This window comes from Dysidea avara, chromosome 13 (assembly GCF_963678975.1).
Source record: "Dysidea avara chromosome 13, odDysAvar1.4, whole genome shotgun sequence".
Taxonomy (NCBI): domain Eukaryota; kingdom Metazoa; phylum Porifera; class Demospongiae; order Dictyoceratida; family Dysideidae; genus Dysidea; species Dysidea avara.
The window spans coordinates 9,975,508-9,990,423 of NC_089284.1; the positions used below are offsets into that span (position 1 = coordinate 9,975,508).

Here is a 14,916-nt window from a genome sequence, read left to right on the forward strand (position 1 = left end):
TGATATAATTCGCGCGGTAGCAATTCCGTATACTATTTGTGCACGTGTCATTAATGTGGCAACAACACAACAGTCCAAACTCCGATTGTCCGTGCGGCATATTTTGGGCATATAAAAGAGACTTCGTTTGATCATCAGTCGGTTATTCATCACGTTGTACGATAAATGTTTCCGTAGAAGGGTATATCCAACATGTCAGTAGATCGACCAAGTGAAAAACTGGGGGCTAGAGAGGCGTTAGACGGTGAGCGTTTATATCTCTGTTGTAACGATAACCAAACAGTGTTTATAACATCTGTGCGTAAAAGCTATTCACATAAATGTATTGGTAGTGTAATGCATAGATTAAAGCGGCTTGCCGGCATATAAATACAACAATATCTGTCAAGTGCACCATATATTTTGAATGGGGGACGATTCTCGCTTGACCAGTTACACCATGTTTTACCGCCACGTAGAGATGGTGGTAGCGGGATAGCCATGGGTCTCGTAGAGGGTACGGTTTGTTATCACGATAGAGACTTAATGTTACCCAGTGTAATTTGACACCAGTGTAGTTTATACAGCCAGGAACCTTGTGTGATATAAAACGCGGTTATGCCCAGAGTGTTGAAAATCTTTTTGCCTTGTGGCGAACAGTGTGAGAGTGATGGAACAGTTTGTCCTAATCCTATTTTACCAGTTAATCATAGTTGTGGTGAAGTGTTCTAATCAATTACTAATTATTGTAATGATTTATTTGTCCTGATGGCCCTAAATATCTCATCAAAATGAATGTCATTGTAAAACCTGTTGGCATCCCACATGTTTCATTTAACACTAGTCTTGCAGGTTCTTTGTCACTGCTTGTCAAAAGTTTGGTCACCATGGGAGGGTTGATGTACCTGTTGTTATTGAAGTCTTGTTATGCTCCTAAACCAGTTACAATCAGTCGTTGCTATGCACTGGTGTGGCATCTGTTGTACAAGGATTGTTAACAAATGACTGATATTGTACACTCATGATGTTCCACAAAGCTGGAATAAATCTTTGTGCAATCTCCTGGTTGCGTATCATGTAATTTTGTACAAGATTTGAGTCCTTCTTATGGTGACATTGTTCTTTTTCAGTGGTTAACCAGGTATTCCCTAATATTGGACGGTTCTTGCGGGTTGTCTTGAAGGATGAGCAGCTTAGCCAAGAAGCCGAATCACTTCGTATACGATTTGACACGCTACTGGGAAAACTGGAGCGTATGTCCAAACCCATGAAGGAGGAGGATACTCTGTTGACCAGACCTGCAAGCTTCAGTGGATCCAAGCTCTATCATCTACAAAGTAAGTAACATACAAAGAGCATACATTGTGGAAGAAAGTGTGTGGGTCATGGAATCCGTCGTTTACAGTGTGGGGGCAATTGTATCACTTTTCCTTGTCCATTTCACATGGACATGCAGCTTGATGTGATGTATCATGGATACATGTTAAGTGATGCAACTTCTTAAGGTTTTCTGTTTACTTGTTTGGGTTTAGTATGTTCCAACATTTTATTGATCTTCAAAAAAGAGTGGTTATCTTTGAGTGTTGATGATGTTGGGCTACATTTATTGTACTGGGTGACTAGCACCTAGTTTGCAGGTTACTGTACTGTAATAGGTGATGGTTTTGTAGGCTCCCTTGTAAGTTACCTCTTTCTTGTTCTCAAACAGAAATGCATACAAGACATGGTACATTTTCTGAGCTGCAAAAAGACAGAAAAAGTTGCTCGGGTGATCTTCTTGAAAAGGACAATGCTCCCCATAAACACAATGGACATTTGCTCTGTAAGGAGCCTGTGAAAAGTCGCTGGCACAGGTACTCTTGCTATGTATCAAGCCTGGATGCACAATTGTACCTATACGACCCTTCAGATAATAGCTCTCTGGTAACCACAATACCACTAGAAGGTAAAGCCATTGCTTCAGGAGAGGAAATTGATCAACAAACTGAAAAAGAAAACAGTTTTGTTATAACAAAAATTAATGATGCTGTTCATGAGTACCATCTTGCTGCTTACAGCCAGGAAGATTTTAGGACATGGATGAATGTTTTAACTAAAGTAATTGAGAACATTTCACTGAAGGCTAAACGTAACTCAATGCCATGTTTCGGCAATCACCCATCAGACAAACTGGGTGTATGGACTGTAGTGCCTCCGTTTGACATCTCATCTAACGGAGAGTCAAGTCGTGATTCAGCTATTTCGTCTGGATCTTCAAATCACCGTATCAGCTGGGCACTTAATGGGAGCTCCTCTCCATTTCGAGGCAGGAAAGGGTTCGACCTTGACCTGGAAGAGCCCATTACCAATGGCACCAATGGTCGTGTCCCTAAACCTCTACCCAGCCCTCCAGTTTATGTAAGTGTAAATATTGCCATGATGTCATATGTGGAGTTCATTATTATTATTGTGTGTAAACATTGTGATGAAACTCTATGTCACTTGTAAGTGACTGTTTACCTAGTTTGTGGCCACTATATCTACTTTTAAGTTATTATATGCACTGGGTGTGTACCACTTGTTCAAGCTAATAATCCAATTAACACTTGGGTGTGCTGTTAAATTGCTCTGTTGGGGAGGATCAAGTGTGTAGGACAACACTTAGTGTGTTTTAAGTGGCTTGGTTTGCCACAAACTTAACCATTTGCCCTTTTGTTTAATAAACATTTTACTTGTGCCCTAGAGTGTGTGTGTTCGTGTGTAATGTGTGCATGTGTGTGCGTTCGTGTGTAATATGTGTGTGCGTTCGTGTGTAATATGTGTGTGCGTGTGCATATCATTGTATTTTTGCAGCATGTTGGGGTAAGCAAGAGTGGTGATGGAGATGACATCACAATATACGAAGACATCGAAGAGCTACAAGAACTGGTTGACAAACAACTGAAACAGACACATGCAACAATATCCCAGATGGGGAAAAGCAAAGACTGTATGTTCCCTTATCCATTACACAGTTCATCTACAATGTGTGTATATCTGCAGATCATAGGTCAGGAAAATCAGGAAAGAAACGAAAGAAGAAAGACTTGGCAGCTCACAACACTCAAACATCTGGTAGCAGCATTGTCTCCCTTCCTCTACGAGACATCATTACAACAAAATCGTTCAGTAGTAGTGCCGTTGTCACCCAGACTTCTACGCTAACCCGAAGGACCACAACAACAAGCAGTTCACAAGTACCACTACCACCTCTGGACAGGAACATACTGGACAGAAACACTTCAATATACTCAAGCTTCCTACACATGAGAGCTGTGAATACAAACTGGGAAAGAAAATGGTTTACACTGCAGAAGTCAGTGTTGACTTACACAAGGTGGGTAGGCCAGTCAGCCTATCATGGTCAATTAATGCAATCACACAGTAGCCTTTCAAGCTGGCCATAATCCTGTTACTGGTTATTGTAGGTGGTAGCCCTCAGTCATGAATATGATGTCAGTGTGTGTCATCACTGACTTCATGATGAATGTACTGATGATTATGCATTGTATGTATTCCAATTAATTTTCAAAAACTCTTTTTCGTGCTTATTTTAGTGGCAAAATCATACACAACCACTTCTACATTTAGACTAAATTTTTGTCATGTGCAAGGAGCTGTAACATTTGTATTGTGTTACAATTTACTTGGCGTGTTTACATATATTTCATAGGAATCAAGAGGACAAAGATGGTCATGTGAAGGTATTGATTGGTTGCAAGGTCGAGTCATTCAAGGATTCAAAGAGGAATTTTGCTATGAAAATATCACAGCCCAAAGAGCCAGATATGTACCTCTCTGCTGAAGATGAGATCCCGTTTATCGAGTGGCTTACTCGACTACAGATGGCCACAAAGGTGCAGACAGACTTAGATGGAATGGAAGATCTTGATGGGTCAACTTGGAACATGGCAAACCCAAGAGATAGCATGGTCACAAATGACTCCGGCAATACATCTACACCTGGCAGCTGTCGTACTTCTATTGTGAGTATCACCACTGTCAAGTTACTTATACTGTATTGTAAGGCGGGTGTATCCATTCACTGGACTGGAATACTGGACTGGACTACTGGACTGGCATATTTTTGGTTTTTGCACATTCTGTGGTTGAGTCTCGCAAGCCAAGGGTCCTGAGGGAACCTACAGCCCACTACTAAATGCTGAATATGAGCAGTAGAGTATGTGATAACTGTCTTAATAATTTCGCTGTGATTTATTAATATGTCCTACAACACTTATTCCCTACCCTGGTGTACAGTAATACTGTATGGAATGTATATTAGTAATAGTTAACCAGCGATCAACTCGCCAGTTGACAAGATATCCTTAGTGTGAATGCAAGGAGCAAGCTATATATGGTATAAATCTTGCATGGCAAGACCTTTACTTCTGGAGAAAGGCTTACCAATTTGAAAATTTTTCAGCGTGTGCTTAATTATAATCATTGCATCCCGCGGCACTGAAAACAACATGCTAGCTCAATTCCTGAGCTCACACTAAGGATATCTTGAAGGATATTGTCAACTGGCAAGTCGATTGCTGGTTAATTATTGCCGATATACATTACCTACAGTATTACTGTATACCAGGGTAGGGAATAAGTGTTGCAGGACATAATAAATCACAGTAAAAGACAGTTATCGCGTACTCTACTGCTCATATTCAGCATTTAGTAGTGGGCTGTAGGTTCCCTCAGGACCCTTGACTTGTGAGACTAAAGCTGTACTTTAGCTCAATATGTCTACGGAATTATTGCCCTCTTATGTATGCCCATGTTTTACCCTCAGTGTTTATAGTTCTTTTACTTTTTAAAAATGTTGTATAAATTCCTTCATGTACTGTTAGTGATGCTAAGTTCCTGTAGCATGAAACATGAAACATGAAACTTGATTAACATAGTTATACTATAATGATTGCCTTTACTTGGAGTGTGACATACCCCAGTACTAGAATGTGCATAACAAAACCTTAAAGAGGGTGAAGCCATTTAATTGATGCCCATCTTGAGGCCTGCACAATCCTACACCTCGTGAATCTTGTCTTGCTGTCAGCTGGACAAGTTTTATAACATCTGACATGTTTTAGATTACGGTAGGAGTACATGGGGGCTGTGCTGCCCACAATAGCTACACTACAGAACTTATCACTAGACTGTGTTATTGTCTATTACTTGTTGACTTGTAAAACTGTTGTTTGGTAATGCTCAGTTGAGCACTCAGAACAGTGGAGCTTTTTATATAAGGGAATTCCTCTGTATTGAGGACACAATTTTAAAAAACTGCCATTTTTTTGTCTTTATGTTAATCTGAAAAAGAATGCTTCTTTGATATTATGCCATGCATCGTGCATGCGACAATCTGTACATGTGCAAATTTTATTATAATTTACTGTGGCTTTTATTTTATATGTTGTGTAAGTCTTCAGGAGTCAGTTGCACATTGAAGGATGTGTATTCGTGAGGTTTTGATGGCCACCATTACTTTTATGTTATAGGTCAGTATTGATTATACAAGGAGGATGTTGCCCAGACCACCCACCGCTGAAGGATCACGGGAGGTGACTGCTCTTATTCCTACAGAAGATAATCCATCTGACACCGCCTTTCTGAGTGACTTGAATGGAGAGGGAATATATGATGTTCCTCGGTCAGTGATTGCACCATACGGTGGCAAGATTGTTATCGGCAATGTGCTGGATCTTTATGATCATCCGCGCAAGGCAATGATGCGAGATGAGGGAGTATACAATAGTCCTGATGGAGAGGATGAAGACGAGGACATCTATGTATACCCACCAGATGCTGTGGATGATCTGTTGACACAAGAGCAGGCATTGCAGTCATTGGCAGACTATGGTATGCAGTGTGTATGTATGTGTGCGTGCATGCTTGTGTATGTAGTGTGAGATTGTTTGTTGTCTTGGTTAGTTGGTCCAGTTGTGTTAGTGTGGGTTGATCTATTGTACTCTCTATTAAGTCACCATTTTAAGAACTTCTCTCTGTCTAGGAAATGTTAAAATGTTTTATTATAAAGTCCATAGTACAGTGTTAGGATTATAGCTTGGATTCTTGACATGATATAACAATTTAAAGCACTGTATAACTCATCTCATTACTAAGTAGGATGAAAACATGGGTGGTGTGATTTCAGCTGGAGAAATTCAAAGAGGAACCGTTTATGGACCCTGAAACCCATAATATTTTTTCCTCTTCAAAAATCCACAATTCACCATAATGCAGTGATGTGTGTTAAGGCCTTAGGTATGTCCTGTTGAGTTGATTAAAACAGTGACTGTCCTAAGTGATTGAATGGTATGTTGGTAGTATGATCCATCTGCTTGCTGTCCAACAGTGGTTAGTTTGTTTACACTATTTTGTAGTATGTACATCACATATTGTGATTTTGACTACTAACTAGTCTATTGTATAGGAAGCTAAACATTTATAAAATTCAGCAGGTTTGAAAATCAAACACCATTAAAGTTTGTATGTCAGGGACTCTCGTTTTTGTAGTCTTTTTCTAATGTACTTTTTTCTTTTGTTTGTTTGCTAATGTTTATGTTGACTAGGGCTTGCAGTTTTGACTTGTACCTTAAGATATGGATCCTAACATTTCTTAGAATCTACATTATGTCTATATCATCATGTATTGGTGTTTGTTTGTCCAGTGGGGGAAAACATGTAATTTCACCATCAACATCCCCCAACTTTATAGCGATTGAGAAATTGAGAATACATACAATCACTGTATACCTTTTAACAATGTCTAGTGTTGTATATCCTGGAGGAGTAGGTATATTCAAATGTAACAATGTCTTGGCTACCTGTGTTCCCAGGTGAAAGCTCCTCATATCATACCATTAGTATGTGTATAATGTGATGTTGTGAATGATAACTATATTGGTGTATAACTCTGACAGGCTTCTGTTGGTAGACATCTTGATGTGTAATGTGAAGAATGTATGTAGTGTATATCTGTGTGTGTTTATGTGTGATTGTGTATGTGTGTGATTGTGAGTGTGTGTGAGTGTGTGTGAGTGTTCTGTTATGTGGTTCATATAGACATGGTTACAGTGTACTTCATGCTCCCATTTTATAAGGCCACCTCACTATTAAGTCCAGAATTGTTTGGTCCCAGAGTAGTACTGCTAATGATATTTTAGTGCATTTGTGTAGTGTTTGCTGTTGTGTGTTTGTGTGCATGTCTGAAGGTGTGGTATATATCTGTGTACAGTCTGTGTACAGTCTGTGTGTACACCTGTACAAAACTTAATAGTGGCCATCACTATATCATAGACTATCCTAAGCTGGCTAGAGGAAGCATGGTGTCTTCTAGTGCCTCAACATACCGTGACTCCTCAATGTCTGACAGCACTTTGAGGGACTCTCACGTTTCCTACGTCACCATAAATGCAGAAGAGGGCCAGAGTATTCCTCCGATGCTGAACGGCGGACTACCTTACAACTATGCCAATGGAGAAGTAAAATTCTCAGCTGGAGAACTGTCTGAGGTACAAAATATAAAACAAGAAATTTTGTGCCTCAGTTTGTATTGAATTATAGCCGACTGTCTTAACAGATTTCTTTCCTAAACTGATTTTCTGTTAGACTATTTCCTTGGCTTCAGCCATGTAGCTGTAATGCAATACTTGTGTAATGCTTTCTATATTTGGTAACTTTGTTAGGGTAATTGTGTAACAATTAACCAGACACTCATTAGATTGGTAACCAACTGCACGCTGTATCTAAGCAACAATTATATAATATGCTGACCATTGTTTCTTGTTAGCTAATGGACCCAACATCTCGAGCATCACAGGCGATCTCAGAGGGATTGTATGATAGGCCAAAGAGCCTTTGGTCCACTGCTGACGAGATTGAGATTGAGCCGATGCATATGGAGACCATGTCTGGTGCAATCAAAGGGTAAATGGCTATTGTGTGTAATATAACTCAACATGCTTATAAACATAGTTGCAAGTGTGCACAAACACACACACACGCACGCACACACACACACACAGAGTCACACACACACACACACAAACACACACACACACACACACACACACAAACACACACACACACACACACACACACACAAACACACACACACACACACACATTATGCAACACATGCACATAGTATAGTTTTCATGATAACAAATACCCGAGTTAGCAATATATCAAAAAAGTTTTCCTTGCAATAAATTATATGTGATGCTGAATGAGTTGTTTTTGCCAGCTCAGTGTAACAATAGCAAGTGTCTTTTGTCTGGACACGTACAAGTCCCTTATTCATATGTAAATTACATATACCTAAATGCATTATTTTGTCATACTGGTAATATCCTAAATATGATGAGAAACTTACAAGTGTCCTGTGGATACTGGTAGTTCCAGGTACTTTATATCCTGAGGGTTAACTAGATAGTCACCTGGAATGATTGGGCCAACACTGCTTCCTGTAAGTTGTAGTGCTTCTGTACTGTACACAAACACATGTGGTGCCATCTGGCGGGCGTGTGGTACAACAGTTGTATGAAGTAGACTGCTAGGCTTTTACCACTGGTGTTGGTGGCTTATGAGGGAAACTGCCACCGTCAGCAAAATGATATCATGAGGAATAAAATTCTGTATTTGTGTTATACACAACATGTAGTTGACATATAGTAATATATTGAAATGATAAAGCACATGCATGATAAGTGCTGGTTGTGTCATACAGTGTATTGTACTGTCATTGAATATGCCAAGGGTAGGATGTCGGTGCTATTGTGTACTGTAATGCTGCCTTACAGGTATCTATTTCGGAAAGAGAAACGATCGTGGAACAAAATGCTCTGCTGTATCCAGAACAATCGCTTTGAGTGCTTTAAGGGTAACACGCTGGCCCTGAAACTGTTCCTACCTGGTGCAGAGATTTTACCAGACCCAGAGGTGAAGAGGCCATATGCATTCAAGATTAAACACCCCCGGAAAGAGGCTGTTCTTCAGTTTGCTGCTGAGAGTGAAATGCAGTACAGAATGTGGCTAAGTGCCTTCATTAAAGCTGCAAGCATATCTGTGAGTGTGTATATGAGTGTCAGTGCAAAGTGCGTAGGTGTGTGTTTGTATGTATGTGTTGTGTAGATGTGTGTATATCTGTTGTGTCTTCATTTATGTATGTGGGGGGGGGGGGGGGGGTTGCTAACTTACTGCCCAATTTGATAATCAGTGATCCACTAAATTGTAGTCCTACCTATAAAGATGGTTACTAAATTTATGGGAGATAATTTTAGAGGAGACTCTACCATGTGTTCTAATGTGGTGAAGCCTTCTGGCTCCCTTTTAGTCTTTGAAATTATGGCCTCAATGATGGACTAGAGTAAATATTGAGGTCATGAAGTTCACTACATAAAATATACTACACTAAATGCTTTGAGTATGGCCAGGTGATCCTACCAGTGAGGTGACTACTACTACGAACCTTTCACATACGTCTAGTACATTGTAACTGTATTCAAGGATTGCTGTAACTTAACATAGCATAGATGAAAATATTACTAAAAGTGTGTGCTGTATAATAGAAAACTTTGATGGCATAAATCATTGGCGAAATCCTTTAATTTGCCAAAAGTTTATTTCTGGCCATTGTTAGCTAATGCCAATGTACTGTATCACAGCGGGAAAACAGCAATTTTCCAGGGTGTTTTTTTTTTTTGCCAAGAGCTATAGTATGTTAACGTTGAGCTGAACCCTGAAAAACAGCTAAAAATTAAAAGTGGATTTTTTCTCAACCGAGTTAACATTTCTGCCAACCAGATGATTATTGGTAACAGTAAAGGTGTCAACAACAGACATGTACGGTTTGGCTCCATTACAAGTTCGGGAAAGGGCTCTAATGGACACTGTACTTATATGGCTTCTCTAGGAAATGTATTGTGAAAATTTTGATTGGCCGTAAATATTATGTCAAACATTTGAACAACAAGATTTTGAAATATTTTTAGCAGATCAAGCAGTACTACAAATGAGCCAAATTTCAAGATCGTGTGTAATTGCATCCATGAGTTATTAAATGTTTTTGAGGATTCAGCTCAACGTGAACATACTATATTCTCCAAACTTCAAAATTTCCTACTACATCATAGAAGTTTTTAAAGACTAGATAGTAAATATTTACTGCTTTTTTTCGGAGAGTTTCAATGTCAAAATTTTGACTCCCAGATATGCCAGGCTTTTAGCCTTTATGCTGGTCTCTAGTGTGGCAGTATTAAACTCACTCGCCTGCTCTGTTATTAGGTTCAGTCAGTGAATGATGTGGAGCAAATCAGAGTAGTGGATGCTACAATGAAAGAGAAATGGAAGAACCTGGAAGTATCTCAGCCAGCTGGGAAAAATGATGTATGTGGTTATTTGTATTTATCTGTATTTTAAAAAGAGTAATGGAATTATATGTTTCAATACTCATTGTAATGTTTTGTTTGTCTTCCTCTAGATTCCAGTAAATAGAAAGAAACTGGTTAAAACCAATACTCTTGATAGTAACATTGATGGAGTTGATGATACCCTGCAGCGTAAGAAGAAGCTCTTCACTAAGGGAATGTTTAGTGGTAAGAAAAAGAAGAAGTCAAGTATTGATCAAGGAAGAGGAGAGACCGCCTCCCCAATATCTCCCAAGCCGGCACACTCAAATGAGAACATCTTGTCAGTTGATGACATTGAAACATCGATAAAGAGAAGTCATTCTCTTGACACTCTTATCAGCACACGTTCACCTCTTACTTCTCCAAGACGTCAACTGTCAAAGTTGCAACAGCAGCAGCAGCAGCTCAAACCTGTCATTACTAATAACAAGCCTTTACAGATCCCATTGACTAATGCAGGGTATTTGCTTGTGCAGCAAACTCGTATGCAAGGTGACAATGCATGGGTGCGCTACTGGTCAGTATTTGACAATTTGGTGATCAACTTTTATCCAGCTGTAATGGAGGTCGGTAGCCACTTCAAGATTGGTCTTCGAGGTTCACGTGTGTCGCGTGCAATGCAGGAGACACAACGTCCTCTCTCATTCATGATCTGGCACTTAGAGTCAGGCAGCCGGATATTTTGTGTGGCAGAAACCGAGTCGGAATTCATTTCATGGTTTGAGATCCTTACAAATGGTGCTGAGCATGTGGTCCCATCTAACCAAGACAACTTGCGACGAAGTGCTTCGTTCTACTACTTTGACTCTGACTACAAACTGCCTAGTAACGGGCAAGCCAACATTTCTGAACAGTTTGATGGATCTGAGCAAACATTAACATTTAGCAGAGACCGTCTCTATACCCAATCTAGTTTGAACTCCAGCCAAGAGAACATGCTACATGATTCAGATTATTTCCTTGGCTCTGCTGGATCCCTTTCATCAGCAGGTTCTCCAGTCCAACATGCTGGTATATTGAAAGTGAGGATGAACCCTGACAAGTGGATAGATCGTTACTCAATGGTCAGAAAGAGCACACTGTACATGTACAAGAACCCTCACGAAAAGACACCAGTTTCTGCCGTGGTCTTACCACAGTGTCATGTTGCTAAAGTTGAGGACACAGATGAACAATTTGTCTTCACTGTGCTGGAGTTTGAGGGCAAAGCATCGCACACATTTGCAACACATTCAGCCACAGAACTGACACAGTGGCTGAGAATAATCCAGGAATGTTCTGATGAAAATGTGAGCACCAGTGACCTCCACAAGATGAAGCAATGGTTATCCAATGAAGACATCACATTAGATGATGAAAAGAGGAAGCAATACAGAAGTGCTGAAGACTTGGCTACCAATGATGATGAATCAGATATAAAAGTCACAAGCCTCCAAGTGAGTTCATACTATACTTTCAAACTTAACATTATGTAATTTATTTGTTTGTTTTCAGAGGACAAAAGCAATGACAATTGACTCACGACCACGAAGGAAGAAGTCACAGTCAAGTGATACACAGTCAGGTTTTGTGGAGGTTCTATTCAAGAGCTCCTCGTGGACAATCTACTGGTGTACCATTAAAGATCGTTGTCTCTACATGTACCAGTCACAGGAGTCAAATCTACCACTCAAGTCGGTTGCCCTTGCCCGGTACAACATACAGGCTGATAGCACTCACACTCGGAAGCCTCATTGTCTGGTACTCTCTCGTACATCTTCCTTCCCCATATACATATCACTGTCGGATAGTTTGGAGAAACAGAGCTGGCTAAAAGCACTGCAAAAAGCAAGCCACGTTGAAGTGGTGCCTGTTAATGCAGAAAAAGAAAGCCTCAGCAGTTTCGAGGTACATGGAACACATTATCACCGCATGTATGTTTACATTTAATCCTTTGATAGTCTGGTAGTGTCAAGATGGGAGATAGCCAATCCAGTGCACTTGACCAGGTAGGTGCCAGTTCTGAGGCAGCTGATAATAGTTTGGAGAGGAAGAAGCATGCTGTCCTGAAACAGTATGAGCGGAATATGAAGAAAACTCACAAGGTTTATTTCTGTCTTTGCATGTAGTTAGTTAGTTGGTTACTGTACTAACTGTAGCGAGTTTGCATGCATGTGTATAGTAAGATATGTATGTATGGATGTTATCTAAAAAAATTCATTATATCCAATTTTTTTTTGTTCGCAGTTTTCTAAGCAGACTACAGATAGTCTTAAACGAGAGAAGAGAGGTTTGGTGGCCATGAAAAAGCAGATAGCCCCACATTTGGAGCGGCTGAAGGCGTTAGCTGACAATGGAGATGATAGGGCCCAAGAAAAGTTTGTTACTCTTCAAATAAAAATCAAACAGATTGATGCAGTATTGCCTTACCTTGAAAAATGCATAAGCAAGAACAAAGAAGCTGAACAAAAGACTATTGCAATTTTAGAAAAGAAACGAGACGAAGAGCTAACTGCTTTAGAGGAAGGTACTACCAATGTCACTATGTCTACAGATAAGACCGAAGCAGATTCACACACGTCTACCTCTGACTTGTACATGAAAGTTTTATCTGACAGTCATGACTTGGGAGACGACTCAAGAATAAACGGACTTTTTAGAGATAGAGAAATGGCTAAAACTGAGGTAATTGACCACTCAACACCTCAACATCAACCAGAACTCAACAGCTCCAGTAGTACACCTCATGCCACTACCACTGGCAGTTTGTTGATGGACACACTTCTTACTCCTATTACTCCGCGGTATAATACCAGCACTCATGAACAATTATCCAGTGTTTTTGATGACACTATCATTTCTATACCTGTTACACACAACACCTCCATGCACACAGCTCCAATTGAGACATACACTCTTGAAGCAAGTTCACAAAGCGGTCACAACACTCAGTTAAACAATGAAGTACCAGTGGTGGAACCTGTTTGTACAACACAAGAACTTCCTATGTTATCAGTGCTCCCAATGGGAGTGAGCACTATTGAACCTGCTCCACATATTGTTCCTCATGGGGAGTTAACCAATGGAGTGCCAATGGTAGAACCTGTTTCTATAACACAAGAACTTCCAATACAAACAGTGCTCCCAACGAAAGTGAACACTATTGAACCCACTCCACATATTGTTCCTGGTTATGGTGTCCAGTTAACTAATGGAGTACCAATGGACAGTACACCACAGTATACATCACAGTTGTCATCATTTTCAACCAGTTCAGAACCTCCTCCACCAGCAGCTGCAGTTGCTGCCATGTCAGAGCCGAGACATAGCATTGCTGATAGCAGTAATAAACCTCCTCCTATAAGACCAAAGAAGAAGAAAGTGCCACCACCTCGCCCACCTCGTCGCAGCAGTTGTGGTGCCACCACAGCCAACATGATCAACCTGGAGGATTCTCCAGCATCACCAAACAGACGACAAAGTGCCGATGCTAACATCCCACCAGCTGTACCGATGCGGTCTAGTGCTGATGCTAGCATCCCACCAGCTGTACCGATGCGGTCTAGTGCTAACATCAAGAAGCGAACCTCAGATCTTATCGGATCAGACCTTGATAATGTTAGCGTCTTCAGTAAAATTAAGGTAACGAAAATTTACTTGTCTGTCATCCATAGTGACTTATCTCTTGTTTTTCTCCTGTAGGCATTTGAGAAGACTTAAACCAGTTCATCAATTTGTAAAGACATTTTATTTTTTATTCCTATCACCTTGTAGCTCGTGTAGCAATTAATATCACCCCAGTGTTATATATAATGTATCACTATCATTGTCAATGTAATATATTATAATATTATGCTTTTTGTATTTGCTTATTGTGTATTGTCTATGTATGTAAATATGTGTATAAAAATTTCGTGTTACCACTGCTATTATATATTGGCATGTAGAAGACATCTCTTGGAGAAGTTTGGTAGTGGTAATAAATTGTGGCCATCCCCTACCATCAGCTGTTTCCTCATGAATTACTCACATTACATATTTATCTTTGGATTTTACACACTACTTGAAACATTAAGGAATTGAAAATTCAGGTTCCAGAATCTGGAATCTATCATGGAACAGGACACATTTTAAACTTTTATCTTAGTTAAATAATAGTATAATAGCAACACTCTGAATTACGATTTTCATGAAAAGATCAAGATACTCTAAAGCAGTCAGGCAATATAAACTACTCTAATATAACAGTCACTTAGCTGTAGTGGAAACCTCTTTTCAAAATTCCTGTGTCCGCCCCTGTTACATGGTTATTACACTTGTGTTCATTTCTATTACACACATGCTAATAGAAATTTTATCATTTATACTCAAAAAAGATTAATGAGTAAGTCCATTAACAATGGTTCTCAGATCAAAGGAAACCACAAGGATAGATTTCATGTATTGCCCTGTATCATGATATTACCTGCCTTTGATGCTGAGACAGTTACAAAGCTTCAGTTCCCTTTGATTTTTTATATAAAGCTGCTTA

General features: G+C 39.8%; 1 protein-coding gene across 1 annotated transcript; it reads left to right on the forward strand.

Annotated features, from left to right (window-relative positions):
- Positions 1-44: 44 nt before the first annotated feature.
- On the forward strand, positions 45-14,323 carry LOC136243787 (uncharacterized). The gene is made up of 16 exons (XM_066035392.1): positions 45-244; positions 1,110-1,316; positions 1,688-2,376; positions 2,812-2,947; positions 3,001-3,334; positions 3,671-3,983; positions 5,493-5,853; positions 7,294-7,508; positions 7,787-7,923; positions 8,799-9,063; positions 10,282-10,383; positions 10,478-11,842; positions 11,901-12,293; positions 12,347-12,490; positions 12,633-14,027; positions 14,088-14,323. The coding sequence occupies exons 1-16, from the start codon at positions 193-195 to the stop codon at positions 14,103-14,105; spliced, it is 6,126 nt and encodes a 2,041-aa protein (XP_065891464.1). The 5' UTR covers positions 45-192; the 3' UTR covers positions 14,106-14,323.
- Positions 14,324-14,916: the final 593 nt, after the last annotated feature.

Excerpts from the sequence above, each read along its gene's own strand:
- LOC136243787 (XM_066035392.1), top strand. The coding sequence starts at position 193 with ATGTCAGTAGATCGACCAAGTGAAAAACTGGGGGCTAGAGAGGCGTTA. Across the intron at positions 245-1,109 it reads GGCTAGAGAGGCGTTAGACG|TGGTTAACCAGGTATTCCCT; the intron begins GTGAGCGTTTAT and ends GTTCTTTTTCAG. Across the intron at positions 3,335-3,670 it reads TCAGTGTTGACTTACACAAG|GAATCAAGAGGACAAAGATG; the intron begins GTGGGTAGGCCA and ends TATATTTCATAG.